This window comes from Sinocyclocheilus rhinocerous, unplaced genomic scaffold, assembly GCF_001515625.1.
Source record: "Sinocyclocheilus rhinocerous isolate Xijiao unplaced genomic scaffold, SAMN03320098_v1.1 scaffold304, whole genome shotgun sequence".
Taxonomy (NCBI): Eukaryota; Metazoa; Chordata; class Actinopteri; order Cypriniformes; family Cyprinidae; genus Sinocyclocheilus; species Sinocyclocheilus rhinocerous.
The window spans coordinates 1,006,421-1,020,840 of NW_015659941.1; the positions used below are offsets into that span (position 1 = coordinate 1,006,421).

General features: G+C 37.3%; 1 protein-coding gene and 1 pseudogene across 1 annotated transcript in view; both read right to left on the reverse strand.

Moving 5' to 3' along the window:
* The window catches only part of LOC107724578 (collagen alpha-6(VI) chain-like), a 50,542-nt pseudogene extending 39,255 nt beyond the window's left edge, over positions 1–11,287 (reverse strand).
* Positions 11,288–11,548: 261 nt separating this feature from the next.
* LOC107724579 (collagen alpha-4(VI) chain-like) overlaps positions 11,549–14,420 on the reverse strand; it is a 6,408-nt gene continuing 3,536 nt past the window's right edge. The window contains exons 2-3 of the mRNA XM_016533559.1: positions 12,437–13,054; positions 11,549–12,327 (exon numbers count right to left, since the gene is read on the reverse strand). Of these exons, the coding sequence (XP_016389045.1) occupies positions 11,549–12,327; positions 12,437–13,054 (1,397 nt within the window). The remainder of the gene's footprint in view (positions 12,328–12,436; positions 13,055–14,420) is intronic.

The window sequence follows — 14,420 nt, forward strand, 5'->3', positions numbered from 1 at the left end:
CTACTGAGCTGAATCTGATTTCCCAATCATGTTTGCCTGGCCACTTTCATCTGTTGTCATTTACAGCCTGTTGTAAATCCTGCTGCATAATAGGAAATTAGCATTTTTAAAATTCATATTTTTCCCAATAGTGCTCTTACTGATGCAATTTCATCTTAAAGCATCATGTTGGGTAAAATTGACTAAAGGGTATAGTATTTAATTGTTTGCGAAAATGATAGTTCAAAATTTCTTATGAAAGCGTGTCAGTAAAATCTCATAAAATCATTCAAAATAATGCAAAATCGTTTGAAAATAACATCAGCAGAGATGCTCTTGTTTAATTAAGGGAACATTAACATAAAGAATATAATATATAGTTGACAATCATGTTGATGGTTCATTTTCTATCTCAACAACATTCCAACCTTTACCTTAACACTGGAGGAGGCAAACATTTCTCTGAAGGAATCTAACAGGAACTCGTTGAAAGCCAGGGGCGCCGTAGGTCGCAATAACATCACTTTCTTGACCACATCCTCCTTGTACTCCTCAAATCCAAAATTTTCCAGAACACTCCCATCTTTTCCAGACACAAGCCTATAGCCAAATCTAGTTGTAATATTTTCCTTTTCAATGCAGCATAGATCACCCATCATAGAGATACGGTGAATAGCTGCAGTAACCAACGGTTCCACCTGAGGTGTCAACAGAGTTTCCGTGATTGTTCGTCTGGACACGTCAAACCCAAAGGCAATGTCAATATCGCAACCTGTTTTAACAAAACAATGGATCGCAATCTTCAAGAAAGGGTATAGACAAAATATTATAGATTTATGAAAGGATATTCCAGACTAGGCTACTTTCAAAGGGAATTGCAAGTTTTATTTTCAATTGTGTTTTCCATATGCGAACACATTAATTGTGACATAATTTAAATGCAATTGTAAACGCAGAGTAAAAGTAGCAGCATTTTCTGTATGGTCACATGCATCAATCGGACTGTCAACAGTGAGAGATCTTGAGACAGATGAAAGTATTTGGTTAATGGTGAATATTGACATACAGTATTGTGCGTACCGTTGTTGCTCCTGCTGTTAGCAGGGGATAATCGCTGCATTTGGGGTAAAAACAATGGAATTGTTTAAGGTGCTAAAGAATAAAAGGAGACCAGGGTTGCACTGTCTGTTCATTCACATGCATCTATCAGACTAGCAGCTGCCTTTAGCGATGCCTTATTACCTCCATTGTTTAAAGCATTCGGCACAATCATCTGTGAGTGACGTCACTTCCCAATACACACACGCCCCACAGTATAGTCCCACCCGTGGCACTGACTTACAGGTTTTCGTGTAAGGGATCGGAAATTCAAATGCTAAAGGAATTGCAATTCCATTCGAGTTTTGGCAGGTTACATGCGTGATGCAGTGTGAAAAAGCAGATGCAAGCCCGGTTCTACAGTGGTGCTATAGAGGGTGCCAACAAGCACCCTCAAACAAAATCAATAGCACCCTCAGTTAAAGCTGTAATAATGGCATTTCATTGTAGATTTGGCAAACTATCCAGTATGGTTTGCGCTCTGGAGATCGGTTTCTATTTTAATGTGTTTTGCAGTGTTGAGCAATAGCCAATCTGGTGATTTCTTGTGTGCAACAGTCAATCAGAGGCATTTAAGAATCCACTCACCGCTCAAATCGGAGTTTTTGCAGGTGTTGTGTTCAGTACGAATCATCTCATTATAACAAACTGTAGGCCCAGTGTAAATAAGAGATTCATTGTGCAGCGTAGAGACCTTGATTGATTATAATGTAACTTTGTGAGATCGCGATGAACTAAGATGAGTGACAGCTTTTTAGTGATTATAAACAGAGTGCTCTTTGCGCAATAGCAATAGACGGCACTAAAACCTTTATATAGCCTATATTAAGGTTAAAGCATACTTACTAATTTAAGAAGCACCTTTAGCGATTTGATTCTGGAGCCGGGCCTGAGCAGACGTGGTAATTAATATTGTTAATTATTGCTATGACAGGCTCATAACTTGCAAGACATGGGAAATACAGTTGCAAATGGACTTTGCTTTTCCATTTGATTTTTGGCAGTCACTGTGTGTTCACGAAAGTGAAAACGCAAATGGTAATGCAAGATTTGCAATTCTTTTTGAAAATAGTCCGGAATATCCTTCCCATATACATCATTATCATAAATGCAAATGCATACATATTATACTCTATATGTACACTCCTCAGTATATTACCATGTTAGATTCTTTTTTTTTAACAAGTAAGGGATTCTTCAAGTCACTTAATCTTCTACTATCCACAGGTGATTAAAAAAAGAGATTAATCTAATGGATATTAATATTGTGTCTTTTTAGGGCATAGAAATTTCGTTTTTCCTGGCTAAAATGAATTTCAAAATTGTGAAAATTGTCATTGTACATTTTGATGGATTGATTTTAATCAACTAGCAGGCATCAGACCTCTTCTCACCTGCTTTTTTTAATAGTTGTTTTTAAACAACAATAATTGGAAGAGCCTTTCTAAAAATATAAAGAAAAAGACAAATGCTAAAATAAAATGCGTAATGCGTAAATTAAATGATGGCTTTAGTCAAATAAATAGTTAAAACCGGTTAATTAGTTAATATCTACATCCCTAGTGAAAATCAAAGACAAGATCGAAGATGTTCACATGTGCATGGTCATATGTTCAATGCATTTAACTGAGGTCAGAAATTTGTGGAAGTTTAGAACAAATCTTACTGGACTTGGGTCTTTGAGCTCTGAAAGTTATAGTATATTTTGTCCAAAATTTTTACTTTCATTTAAACATTAAAGGGGTCATATGATGCTTTTTTAAAGATCATTATTTTAAATTTTAATTAAATGATTTCCCATCAAATTTACTTATACTTACATCTCCCTATTAACTATTGCTCTGTTCCAAAACCTGTTGAGCTTCCTCATCAGGCAGCAGGTCACAAGATATATAATAAATAGTCATTTGGAGGCAGGCGGCAGATCATCAGGTTTAGGAACAGAGCTTGCATGTAGAGTATTTGGTATATAAAATAACGAAATTATGATTTATGAATACTATAATAAATCAGTTACTTACCATATGGGGGTGATGGTTCTGGTCTTGTGACTGTACAGAGTAAATGTAACACTTTCCTTATGGTAGTATTCAGTTTAAGGCCTTCAAAAGTCTCAATAAGGACCCGCTCAGGTGATCCAGCTATTTCACGCAGCTCAGATTTCTTTATATCATTGCCAACCCCAATAACAGTTATTAATATGTTCTTGTTTTTGAGATAACTTAATGCATTCAAGTCCTTTGCATCATTAGCATATCCATCTGTGATCAGCAGGAGATTCTGAGCGACTCCATCATCTATTCTGGATCCATTTTCTTTTGTGAAATAGTATCTAATATTTCTCAGGGCGTCCCAAGTACTTGTGCCCTGCTTTTGTTGTACAATGTCATTTATAGCATTCTCCACTTCTGCAAAACTAGTGTAGTCGTTCAGGTAAAACTCCTTCTGGAATTCACGGCTGAACTGGGCAATACCCACTCGCCATTTGTCTTGAGCAATATCCAGCTCTTTCACAATGCCAATCATGGTTTTTTTGAGAGTATTCCAGCTTGCATCCATAATAGTCTCTGATCCATCAATTAAAAAAACTATGTCTGATACCTCCATCTCACAAACTAGAAAGAGAAAAAACATTATGACTACATTAATGGACAGTTCTGGAAAGCAACATTAAAACTATAAATTGGCTGGCCACAACCTTCTCATTACTTAGGGACTATTTACAATTGGTCACTTCAGATCACGCATTTGTACCGATAGTTACAGATAGTTCAGTAGGTGGTCTAAGACACATACAAGATGCCACCTACACTCTTAAAAATAAAGGTGCTTCAAAAGGTTCTTCAAGCGATGCCATAGAAGAACCATTTTTGGTTCCACAAAGAACCATTCAGTCAAAGGTTCTTTAAAGAACCATCTCTTTCTTACATTTTTGTAATCTGAAGAACCTTCTTTCGCCACAAAGAACCTTTTGTGAAACAGAAAGGTTCTTCAGATGTTAAAGGTTCTTTATGGAACCATTTAGACAAAAAGGTTCTTCTATGGCATCGTGAAGCACCTTTATTTTTAAGAGTGTAACCACATAAGCAATCAACATATGGGCAAACAATCATGGATGATATGGGCAAACAATCATCCCAACCATGAGACACAAACACTAAGCATGATATGGGGACAAAGAGTTTATTAATTATATTAAATTAATTATATTGCCATATATCATGAAGCGTTGATCTGTATTTATGTGAAGTATAATTGGACATCAATCTGATCAATCAAGATGCATGAAGTGACTAAGCAGAAACAGGCTCTTAAAGTCAACTTCTATTGAAAAAGTAGTTACTTTCTGACAAAATGCAGTGGTCAACATATTTTTAAATATATATAATGATATTATTTAATCAGAAGATACATTCACATAGAACTTTTAAGTTCATTTCCAGAAAAATGTATGTCTGGTTTCACAGACAGGGCTTAGATTAAGCCAGGATTAGGCCATTGTTCAATTAGGACATTTAAGTAGTTTGTATAAACGTGCCTTAGATAAAAGAAAACTCTACTGATGTGCATCTTGAGACAAAACAATGGAACTGACATATTTTAAGATCAGTCAGAGCAAGTTTCTTTCAGTTAAAACAGCCGGACATGCATTTTAGTCTGGGATTAGGCTTAAGTCTGTGAAACTGGGGGAAGTGTTTTGTGATAAGAATTAGATTTACTTGGTTTGGTAAGATTGCAGAGCTCTTGGGTGATCCGTTTTTGTAGTCCACGCAGATCCTGGTAGGTGTTTGCATAGTGCACTCTTCCTTTATTTTCCACCATCTCCTTTAGCTGTTGTTCATCGGCATCTTCGGTACCAATAGCAAAAAAGTTGACCTCTGAATTTGTCAGTGATTCAGGCCATGTTGCCAGACCACTTAAGTCATTAACCTTGCCGTCTGTTATCAGGAATAGCACTTGGGGAACATTCTTTGCTCGTCGTCCACCATGTGTATCACCAAAGTAGGAGAGTGCATAGTTCAGGGCTTGGGCTGTGTTTCTGCTTCCTCCTGAAGCTTTGAGGTTTGAGATAACCCTCAGAATATCAGTTTGACTGTAGTACTTATTTAGTGTGAACTCCGAACGAGGTTTATTAGAGTAGGTGACGGCGCCAAATCGTACCCGTTTTTCTCCAACCACAGATTTGCTTACCGTATATTTCATTAAGTTTATCATTTCCTGAAACCCATCTTTATTGGGACTTCCAGAGGTGTCAACAAGGAAGATTATGTCAATCAGTTCTGGTCTCTTGCATTCTGGAAAGATACATGATCATTATGTAAGAAGACATTTGACAAATGCACCTTTGCTTTTATTTGAAGTGCTTATTACTATAATACAAATGAAAGCTGACAAGCATTTAGCAGACATATATAGGACAGGGCTATTCAATTGGTGGCCCGCCAATCATCTTCATCCGGCCCGGGGGAAGAGTACGCACGCCTCAAATTGTTTTTGCACTAATTAGTTTGTCCATAAGGTGGCCAAACTGGCCCCGGCCGTTGTTTCACAGCCAAAAAAGAAAAGGAAAACACTCAACAACAATAATCTACCGGAGACTGCAATATCAATAGACGGCAGCGTTGACAAGCGCTCATGTGAGGGGGGTTAAGAGATATCTGCAACTTTTTAAAATGAGTATAAAGACAGTGTTATCTGTCATAACTTCTGGTGAGATATAGCACAGACTGGACGAAGATGATTATCAAAAGGAGTATAGTTTGAAATGCAGCACGTTCAGTTGTCCGCATATGCTGAGCCACTTCACCCAGCAAACACAGAACGTTCCCCTAAAGTTAGTTTTTGGGAGGGGGGGGGGTTCTTTTTAGTTTTTTTTTTGTAACCATAAAATAACGTTCCCAGAACGTTGCATGGTGGTTATTATTAAATAACCTAAAAATAACTTACAGAGAACATTCCCTAATGGTTATTTTTAGGTTATTTTTTGCAACCATAAAATAACGTTCCCAGAACGTTGCATGGTGGTTATTATTAAATAACCTAAAAATAACTTACAGAGAACATTCCCTAATGGTTATTTTTAGGTTATTTTTTGCAACCATAAAATAACGTTCCTAGAACGTTGCAGGGTGGTTATTTTCAAAATAACCTGAAAATAACTTATACAGAATATATTATAATTATAATATTATATATTATAATTATAACCCAGTAAAACTATCTTTCCAATGAAAACGTTGCAGATGTTTTTTATGTAATGACCTATACAGAGCACTGAAATTCGTTTAATGCAGCATTTATTAAAATACAGAAATTAGATCAATCAAAACACATTTTAAATTATAATATTAAGTCAGGGTTAAGCATAGAGTGATAACAGAAATCATAACTTCGTGGGATTGTATCATCTTCATTTACTGGGCGCCTCTGATTCGCACGCGCTGCTCCAGCACTAGGGATGGGCATATCGATCCTGAAGTATCGATATATCGCTACTGACGCGAGTATCGAAAGTATCGATACTCAAACAAAAATATCGATACTAAGGTGTGTTTTATTTACCAGTGATTTTGTTTATTTAACAATAAATTAATGCGTACAATATGCATTGAATTGGACGAATAACTTATGTTAGCGAATAATTGTGTAGGATAGGCCTATTTTCCTGCTCATCTGAACACACGCAGATGTTGCAAGACAGAATCAATCAATCACGGACAGCGTTTACTCACTTCTGACAGTGCATTCAAACAGAGCTGCGTTTCCCAAAAGTATCATAAGAAAGCTGCTGCTTTTGGGAATGGCAGCCCAGAACAATGCTCATCAGAGGACAGAAAAAACGTATATGTTTGAGTTATTTCACAATAAACAAATTGAAATTGTAGCCTACATAGTTTGTGCAATTACATTTATTTAAATTGAACGTTGAAAGATAATATTGATCATGTTCTATTCTGTAATGTTAATATGTCATATACACTGTCAGAATAAAAAGGTTGCATTTTATGCATGCAACAGCCATTCACTGGCAGTCCCTAATGGAAGTACAAAATATTGCACTAAATCAAAAGTTCAAATGTTACAAATAAGTTAGAATATTAATGTTGTAATACTGGTAGCACTAATATAAAAATGTGATGATATATGTTACAAAAAAGTAACAATTTTGAAATACGTTGATCAATGTTGTATAAGGGTTTTTTATACATAATAGTAACCCTAGAATGTGATCAAACAGTTTAAAATAGCTGGGCTAAGATATATAAAAAAAATTTAAGACTGCAGAAATATGTTAATTCAGTATACACATTATCCCACCGGTGACAATTGTGACCGACCATAAAATACAATTTTTCACACACTTTTCCAAAAAAAATTCACTATTTCTTACCGTGGTTCCCCTTCTAGGGAACTCAACGCTGCGTCCTGGTGGACACTTTGGGGAACGCTGTCTGCATGACCGGTACCTGAAGCATGCATAAAACAACTCCAATCCTATTGGTCCACGTGGCCCGTGACGTCATAGGCGGGTACCCGAAAGTATAAAAGGGGCACCTGCTGAATACGTCACCAACTTTTGTTGTCTTCGGAGCCGTCTGTCTGTTGAACGTGTGTGAAACAGCATCCGGGTGAGTCGAGCAGCGCTTTGAGGAATATGTGCCTCCGTGTTGGGATTCTAACACTTGAGGACATATTTTAACCTTTTCGTCTTTGTCTCGGCGACCACGCACTCTTTGTGATGAATCACTTTAATGCACTCGGCTCACGTTTGTTCCTATTCCCAAGGGATGCAGGGCAAAGCGTTCGCGTCTCGGGCTGTTGCCACGGCTCTGTTTATCTCAGCTCGCAGCGATTGCTTTGATCTGCAATGTCCGCATACCCTCGACTATCGGGTTGCCTAAAGCCGTGGATATTGCTCGTGTTGCTATAACGATAAAGTGTGAGCACCGAGTCATTTTAGCTCAGGGCGTGCAAGATCGCGGGCGGAGCTATATTCAGCTCAGACGTGCCTCTCTAATATGTATGTTATTGTGTGTGGAGAGCCTCGCTGGGCATGGTTATACTGAATGCTCTGTGGAATGAAGCTGTTAGCTTTCTCTCCCAGGGTGCTTCAGTAGTCTAGAGTGGTTACGGGGAATGTTCCTTCCTGTGTTTAGCCGGGTGATAAGTGAACAGTCTCTGCTCAGAGTGTAGCCATCTGCGGATAATTATGCTCCAGTTCAGGCTGCTTTGCTTTGGAATATAGCAGTCTGAGACCCAGTCGTTTATAACTGGGTTTAGTTCCCCTTGGGCACAAACTCTCTCAGGTAAGCGCTGAAGCCTTGTTTGGAATCTGCTGTCTGAGGATAGCTGTGTTCCAGCTTGGAGACTGCTCCCCCTTGTGGGGTCTTTAAGTAGTGGTCTCCTTGAGCCCTTGCCTAGACTGCGCTGTCTCCCCTGTTCGGGTTTTAGGTAGATGGTCCACTTCATGGCCTGGACGAACTTCAGCCTTATCTGAGGGAAATGCTATTTGAGGATAGCTGTTGTCTCGGGTTACTTATGTAAACCTGGTTCCCCGAGAGGGAATGAGATGCTGCGTCCCTTTGCCATGCCTTTGGCCTGCCTGTTTACGTCTCCTCAGACAACTGAGTTGGTGACGTATCAGCAGATGCCCCTTTTATACTTTCGGGTACCCGCCTATGACATCACGGGCCATGTGGACCAATAGGATTGGAGTTGTTTTATGCATGCTATATAACCTAATAAGTTACAATTAAGGGGTTTTGAATGTTAAAATGTGTTTCAAATATAAAGTTAAGTGGTTATCATTATCCATTTTACTCTTAGTAATTTAATAATTTAATAAATTCCATAATTTAAAAGTTCAGTTTAGAAGTATTGTATCGGTATCAATATCGACAATACTGGTCTTGAAAAGTATCGGTATCGTATCCCAAACAAAATAAGTGGTATCGCCCATCCCTATCCAGCACGCGCTCGCGAAATGTAAAAATTAACGGTAATTTCATTTTACTGGCTGACTGACTCACTCGTTTATCGATCTATTTATTGAATGATTACTTAAAATTAATATAGTTATGAGAGTAAATATGATTTCGGAGAGATTTGACATGCCTAACTGAAGAGAACATGATGTTAAGCGAGAAGTTTTTGTTTACGGATCAAAAGTCCCGCTGTACAAACTGTTCACTTCAGTGGTAAGAAATGAATGTACTGATATCCTACTTTAAGTCAAGTAATTTTTCATTCTTTTTTTAATATCTGTGAATAAATGTCATATTTTATAAGCCATACATTGTGTTGAAGTCATTTGGTGCTGAAGAAATGTAAAATCCGGGTACACCGTAATGGACAGATTTAATCTTATTTAATCGTACAAATTATAGTTGATGTGCTCAGATTATTTTTATTAATTAAACAATAGAAAAAACAAGATATGGTATAATACTGATTAGGCGTCCATACGGATCATTTCCATGCCACTTAACTATACTATACTGGGTCGTGTGTGCTGATTACTGATGTCATTTAGATTTAGTTGAAAAAGTTTCAATTCGGTCGATCTTTTTTACCCCGTTTTAACATGGATTTCTATGGAGATCGGTGTCCGGCCGTAGTTGTCGGGCAAGATGGCAGATAGCAACAGCGGCAGATAATATTCACGTTCTGATTGGTCAGATCGCCTGTCAATCAAGCTCCCTGCGAACGGTCAATTATGTCAAAATGCTGGCTTTTGGCGAGTGACCTCGTAAACGCGGTCTTAAATGAGTTATAAAGTCCTAATTGGCCATAAAGAGTTGGGAGAAAACCAAATGCATGTCAGATCCACGTCATGTGCATCAGGTTTTAAAGAGACAGAGCTGCTTTTAAAGTGAAACCTGATGAAGTCTGTCATTGATGGAAATCAAAGAACAAAAGAAAAAGATAAATCACTCTACTGCACTAGTCGCTAATTAACTTTCTAAAGATTCATTCATATTCATTTTATAGTTTATACATATACAATTTATAGTTTATGTGAAGATTGTTTTAAGATCAGCTAAACTAAAAGTTTACATTTTTAAAAAAAAGTTGTCATATTTTTCAGAGCCTATTAAATGTTAAAAAATAATGGCTTTCAATTATACAGTAATGTTGAATGGCTATAATTAATGGCTAAAATTGAGGGAAAATGCATTTAATAGAGATATCAAGTAACACTACTGGTATCAATGATAATGGCCTTCATTAATAGTAGGCCACTTAGTAAAAAGATGTCATTAAACCATATTTAAAATATACTATCTTTATGTTGTTTCTACATTGATTTGGAGGTTCAATGTGAAATTATGATAATATAAATATATGAATGTGATTAATCGTGATTACCGTGAATGTGCAATTAATTAGTTACTTTTTTAATCGATTAACAGCGCTAATGTTAACCTTTTATATATGTTATTGTTGGTAATATTAGTTAATTTTACAGCTAAATATACTTTTCAATTTAATTTCTAATTTTATAGGCCATCAATACTTTGTGTGCATTTTCATGGAGAAAGAGAGTTATAAATGTGTGCACTTTAAGGAGTACACTAGCATGTAGATGCCCTCAAAGGTAACAGACATTGACTAAAAGCCACAAAACATTTTTTTCAAGGGATTTAACATCAACTGACATGATGTGATCTCTCCTAAAAATCTCAGATTTGGTTTACATACCCGTGTTGCAGATCTTGAGAAGGACGTCATTGCTCAATTCTTTTAGGGATGCAACGGCATCTTCAAAGAACACTCCATCATGGGATCCAGCAATGGCAAGAATCTGAGATCTGTTTGCATGTCTCATACCAATGGCATTAATGTTGATGGAATTGTCTCTCAAGACTTTAGCAGGCTCGGCTACATCATCCCTACTCTCTCCATCCGTAAGAATTATCAAGAACTTCAGAGCATTGGATCGTCCTCCTTTAGAAATGTCAAAAGACTGTAATACTTCTGTAAGTGCTTTTCCAGTATACGTTTTTCCATTCATCTGTTTGATATTTCTGATTTTCTGTAATAATACAGCTTTAACGTCACATTTATTTAAGGAAAGCTCCTCATTTGGGTCTGTGCCATACTGAACAACCGCAACACGCTCCTTGTCCGGTCCAATTGCAAATTTATCTATCACAAGCTCCATTATGTCCTTCATATTTTCTAAGTCCTTAGCACTAACACTTTCTGATCCATCAAGCAGGAAGACAACATCTGCAAAAAGACCTTCACAATCTAAAAATAAGAAATTCATAAAGTGAACACTCCTTCTGTGAAAGGAACCTTGAAACAAATTATATTTAGGCCAACGGGGAAAAAAAATCAAGAAGAATCAACTAGATACCGACAGTCATTTATCTGCATGCACTGTATTATTTCATCACCCATTCAATTAAAAAAAAAATGTGCAAATCAGGTAACAGCGAAAACATACAGTATAAACATATGCAAATTAGCTGAATATCTCACCTTCAAAGGTACATATTTCTGTAATAATGTCTTTCTTGATTTCATCAAGGAAATCATAGTTTTTCACATAAAATATTCTTTGTGGGCTGCCAGATATTAATTCCAGCTCTGGCACAGATGCATATTTCACACCAATAGCATAAATACTGACATTCTGTTCTGTTCTCAGAAGTTTAGCAGGGACTTCTACCGACTCTTCTGTCCCCCTTGACTCGCCATCTGTGATGACAATCAGGAGCTTATGAACCTTTTCCTCACGTGTTCGTACTGCTTCTTCAAATAGTGGGATCATTTCTCTCAATCCCAGATCAGTCCTGGTGCCCCCTCCCTCAATTTTGAGGACATTCACTGCCTTTCTGATATCAGCATTTGTGTTATAGTACTCTTCTGTCCCTCTTGACTCGCCATCTGTGATGACAATCAGGAGCTTATGAACCTTTTCCCCACGTGTTCGTACTGCTTCTTCAAATAGTGGGATCATTTCTCTCAATCCCAGATCAGTCCTGGTGCCCCCTCCCTCAATTTTGAGGACATTCACTGCCTTTCTGATATCAGCATTTGTGTTATAGTCATGTAATCGGAAAACTGTGGTTGCACGACTTGCAAACTTCACCAACCCAAAGCGCACATGGTTATTTCCAACCTCGAATGCTTCAAGCAATTTCTTAATAAAGTTCTTCATATCATCAAATTCTTTATAGGATATGCTTTCTGATTCATCCAGAAGAAAATATATGTCAGCTTTTATTGTTTTCTTGCAATCTGCAGTGGAGTGAAAGAAGATTTAGAGATGAAATTAGATTTTTTTTATCTTCAATGTGCTTTTAGGGCCAGTCATTTAAAAGAAAATGAGTAAAAACATCTTACCAACCTTGTAACACAAAGCTCTGTAAGGCTGCAGGTATGATGGAATCTGTGATTTCATTGCAAAGTGTTTTGGTTAAAATATTTGAAAGTGAATTTAGTTTATCAAAGCCTTCAACACTGAATACAAACTTCTTATGTGGATAGGATGCAATCTCTCTCAAGTCATCCTCGTCGGTGTCTTTGATACCAAGCGCAAATACAGTGATGCCAGATCGCCGCAATGCTGCTGCAGCACTGGCCACATTATCTGTTGACTTTCCATCAGTGATAACAACAGCAACCTGCTGAACATGCTGATCTCTTCTGCTGCCTCTTGCTTTGGTGAACACATGCTCTTTGGCAAACTTGAGAGCAGCTCCAGTGTATGTTTTACCACGATCATGTGGTATGCTGCTGATGTAGCGCAGGATGTCAGTCATATCATTGAAGGTGTTAAAGAAAACATCTGCTCGAGGGAAGTCACTATAGAGGACCACAGCTATTTTAATCTTTCCCTCACCTACATCGAGACCTCTGATGGTGTTCTTGAGAAAGTAGCTTAGAAGTTGGAAGTTTTTGGATCTGATATTGCTGGACTGATCAACAATAAAAGCGATATCTGCCACCACGTCAAATATGCACTCTGTCAAAAAGACATGAGAACTTTAAAAACCAGAGTCTTTTGGATTATGTACTACTAGGGATGTAACGATATCAAAATCTCACGATATGACAATATTGCGATATGAAGTCCACGATACAATATTTATTGCGATATTTTTTAAAAAGACAAATGAAGAATTGGGAAAAAAAATGAAATTTTTGTACATTTTAAAGTTAAATTATTCTATCTAATGCACTTTCAGAGTTCAAAATTAAAAGCTCCAACCCAAAAGTCAGTGAATTGACTTGTACCTGAAATTTAAAGGGGACTCAACCCTCTTTTTATTTGTGATATACTGTCTCAGTCTAAATTACATTCACAGTGGTGTTTTAGGAAGCCAATCAAAACAAAAATAAATGAAAATGAATATTTCATAGGTATATTATTTTTGCTTTACACTACAGTAGAGAAATTACAATACTTCTTTCCTAATTTCTACACTTGAAAGAGATATTTTGAATTTGGACTCTACTTAAACCGCTAGCTGTCAGCAATTCACTCTGCACTTTTAAGTTGTTTTTTTTTGACGGAAACGGCAGTAGACCTTTTATTTTGAAGGAAAACTCCAGCTTCAGTGAAAGCATACTTACAAAAACGCGTCTCACTACAAATTTAGTGAAATGCTGTAATCATCTGCCGCGAAAATAAAGCCTAATGCCGAGTTCACACTGCATGATTTTCAAAATCATCTGATCATCGTTGTTTTCACACTGCACGACTATCTGGGGTAGCATTCAGTTGCTGCTGTGTTCACATTGCACGATAGATCGGCGACAGGAGGTTACACACTGCATGACTTTACAATAGGAAGAATCACCGACAACTCTGTCTGGTCCGCAAACTACGTTTCATAACCAAACGCACGTGAGAAGTGATAAGGAAATAAGGCAAGATCTCGCTGATATTGTGGTCTATAATAAGTCCTCCCCGAACAAACAATAACAAAGATGACTTCGTAACATAGCCTCCTTCTGCTGGGAAAATTTTAAATACACAAATCTAAGTACTTGAAAGTGCTACGTTTCATAACCAAACGCACGCCAGAAGTGATAAGGAAATAAGGCTGAAATCTCGCTGATATTGTGGTCTATAATAAGTCCACCCCGAACAAACAATAACAAAGATGACTTCGTAACATAGCCTACTTCTGCTGGGAAAATTTTATATACACAAATCTAACACAAAAAAGTCCTCCCCGAACTTCCCGCTGCCCTGCATCTTGCTCTCTCATTGGCTGTAGTTCATCGCCGATGTATGTTTCAGTCAGAACTCATTTCATGCCTAGTTCACACTACAGGATTTTAAGCTTAAGGATTTTTTAAGTTTGAAGATCAAGTTAACGAGC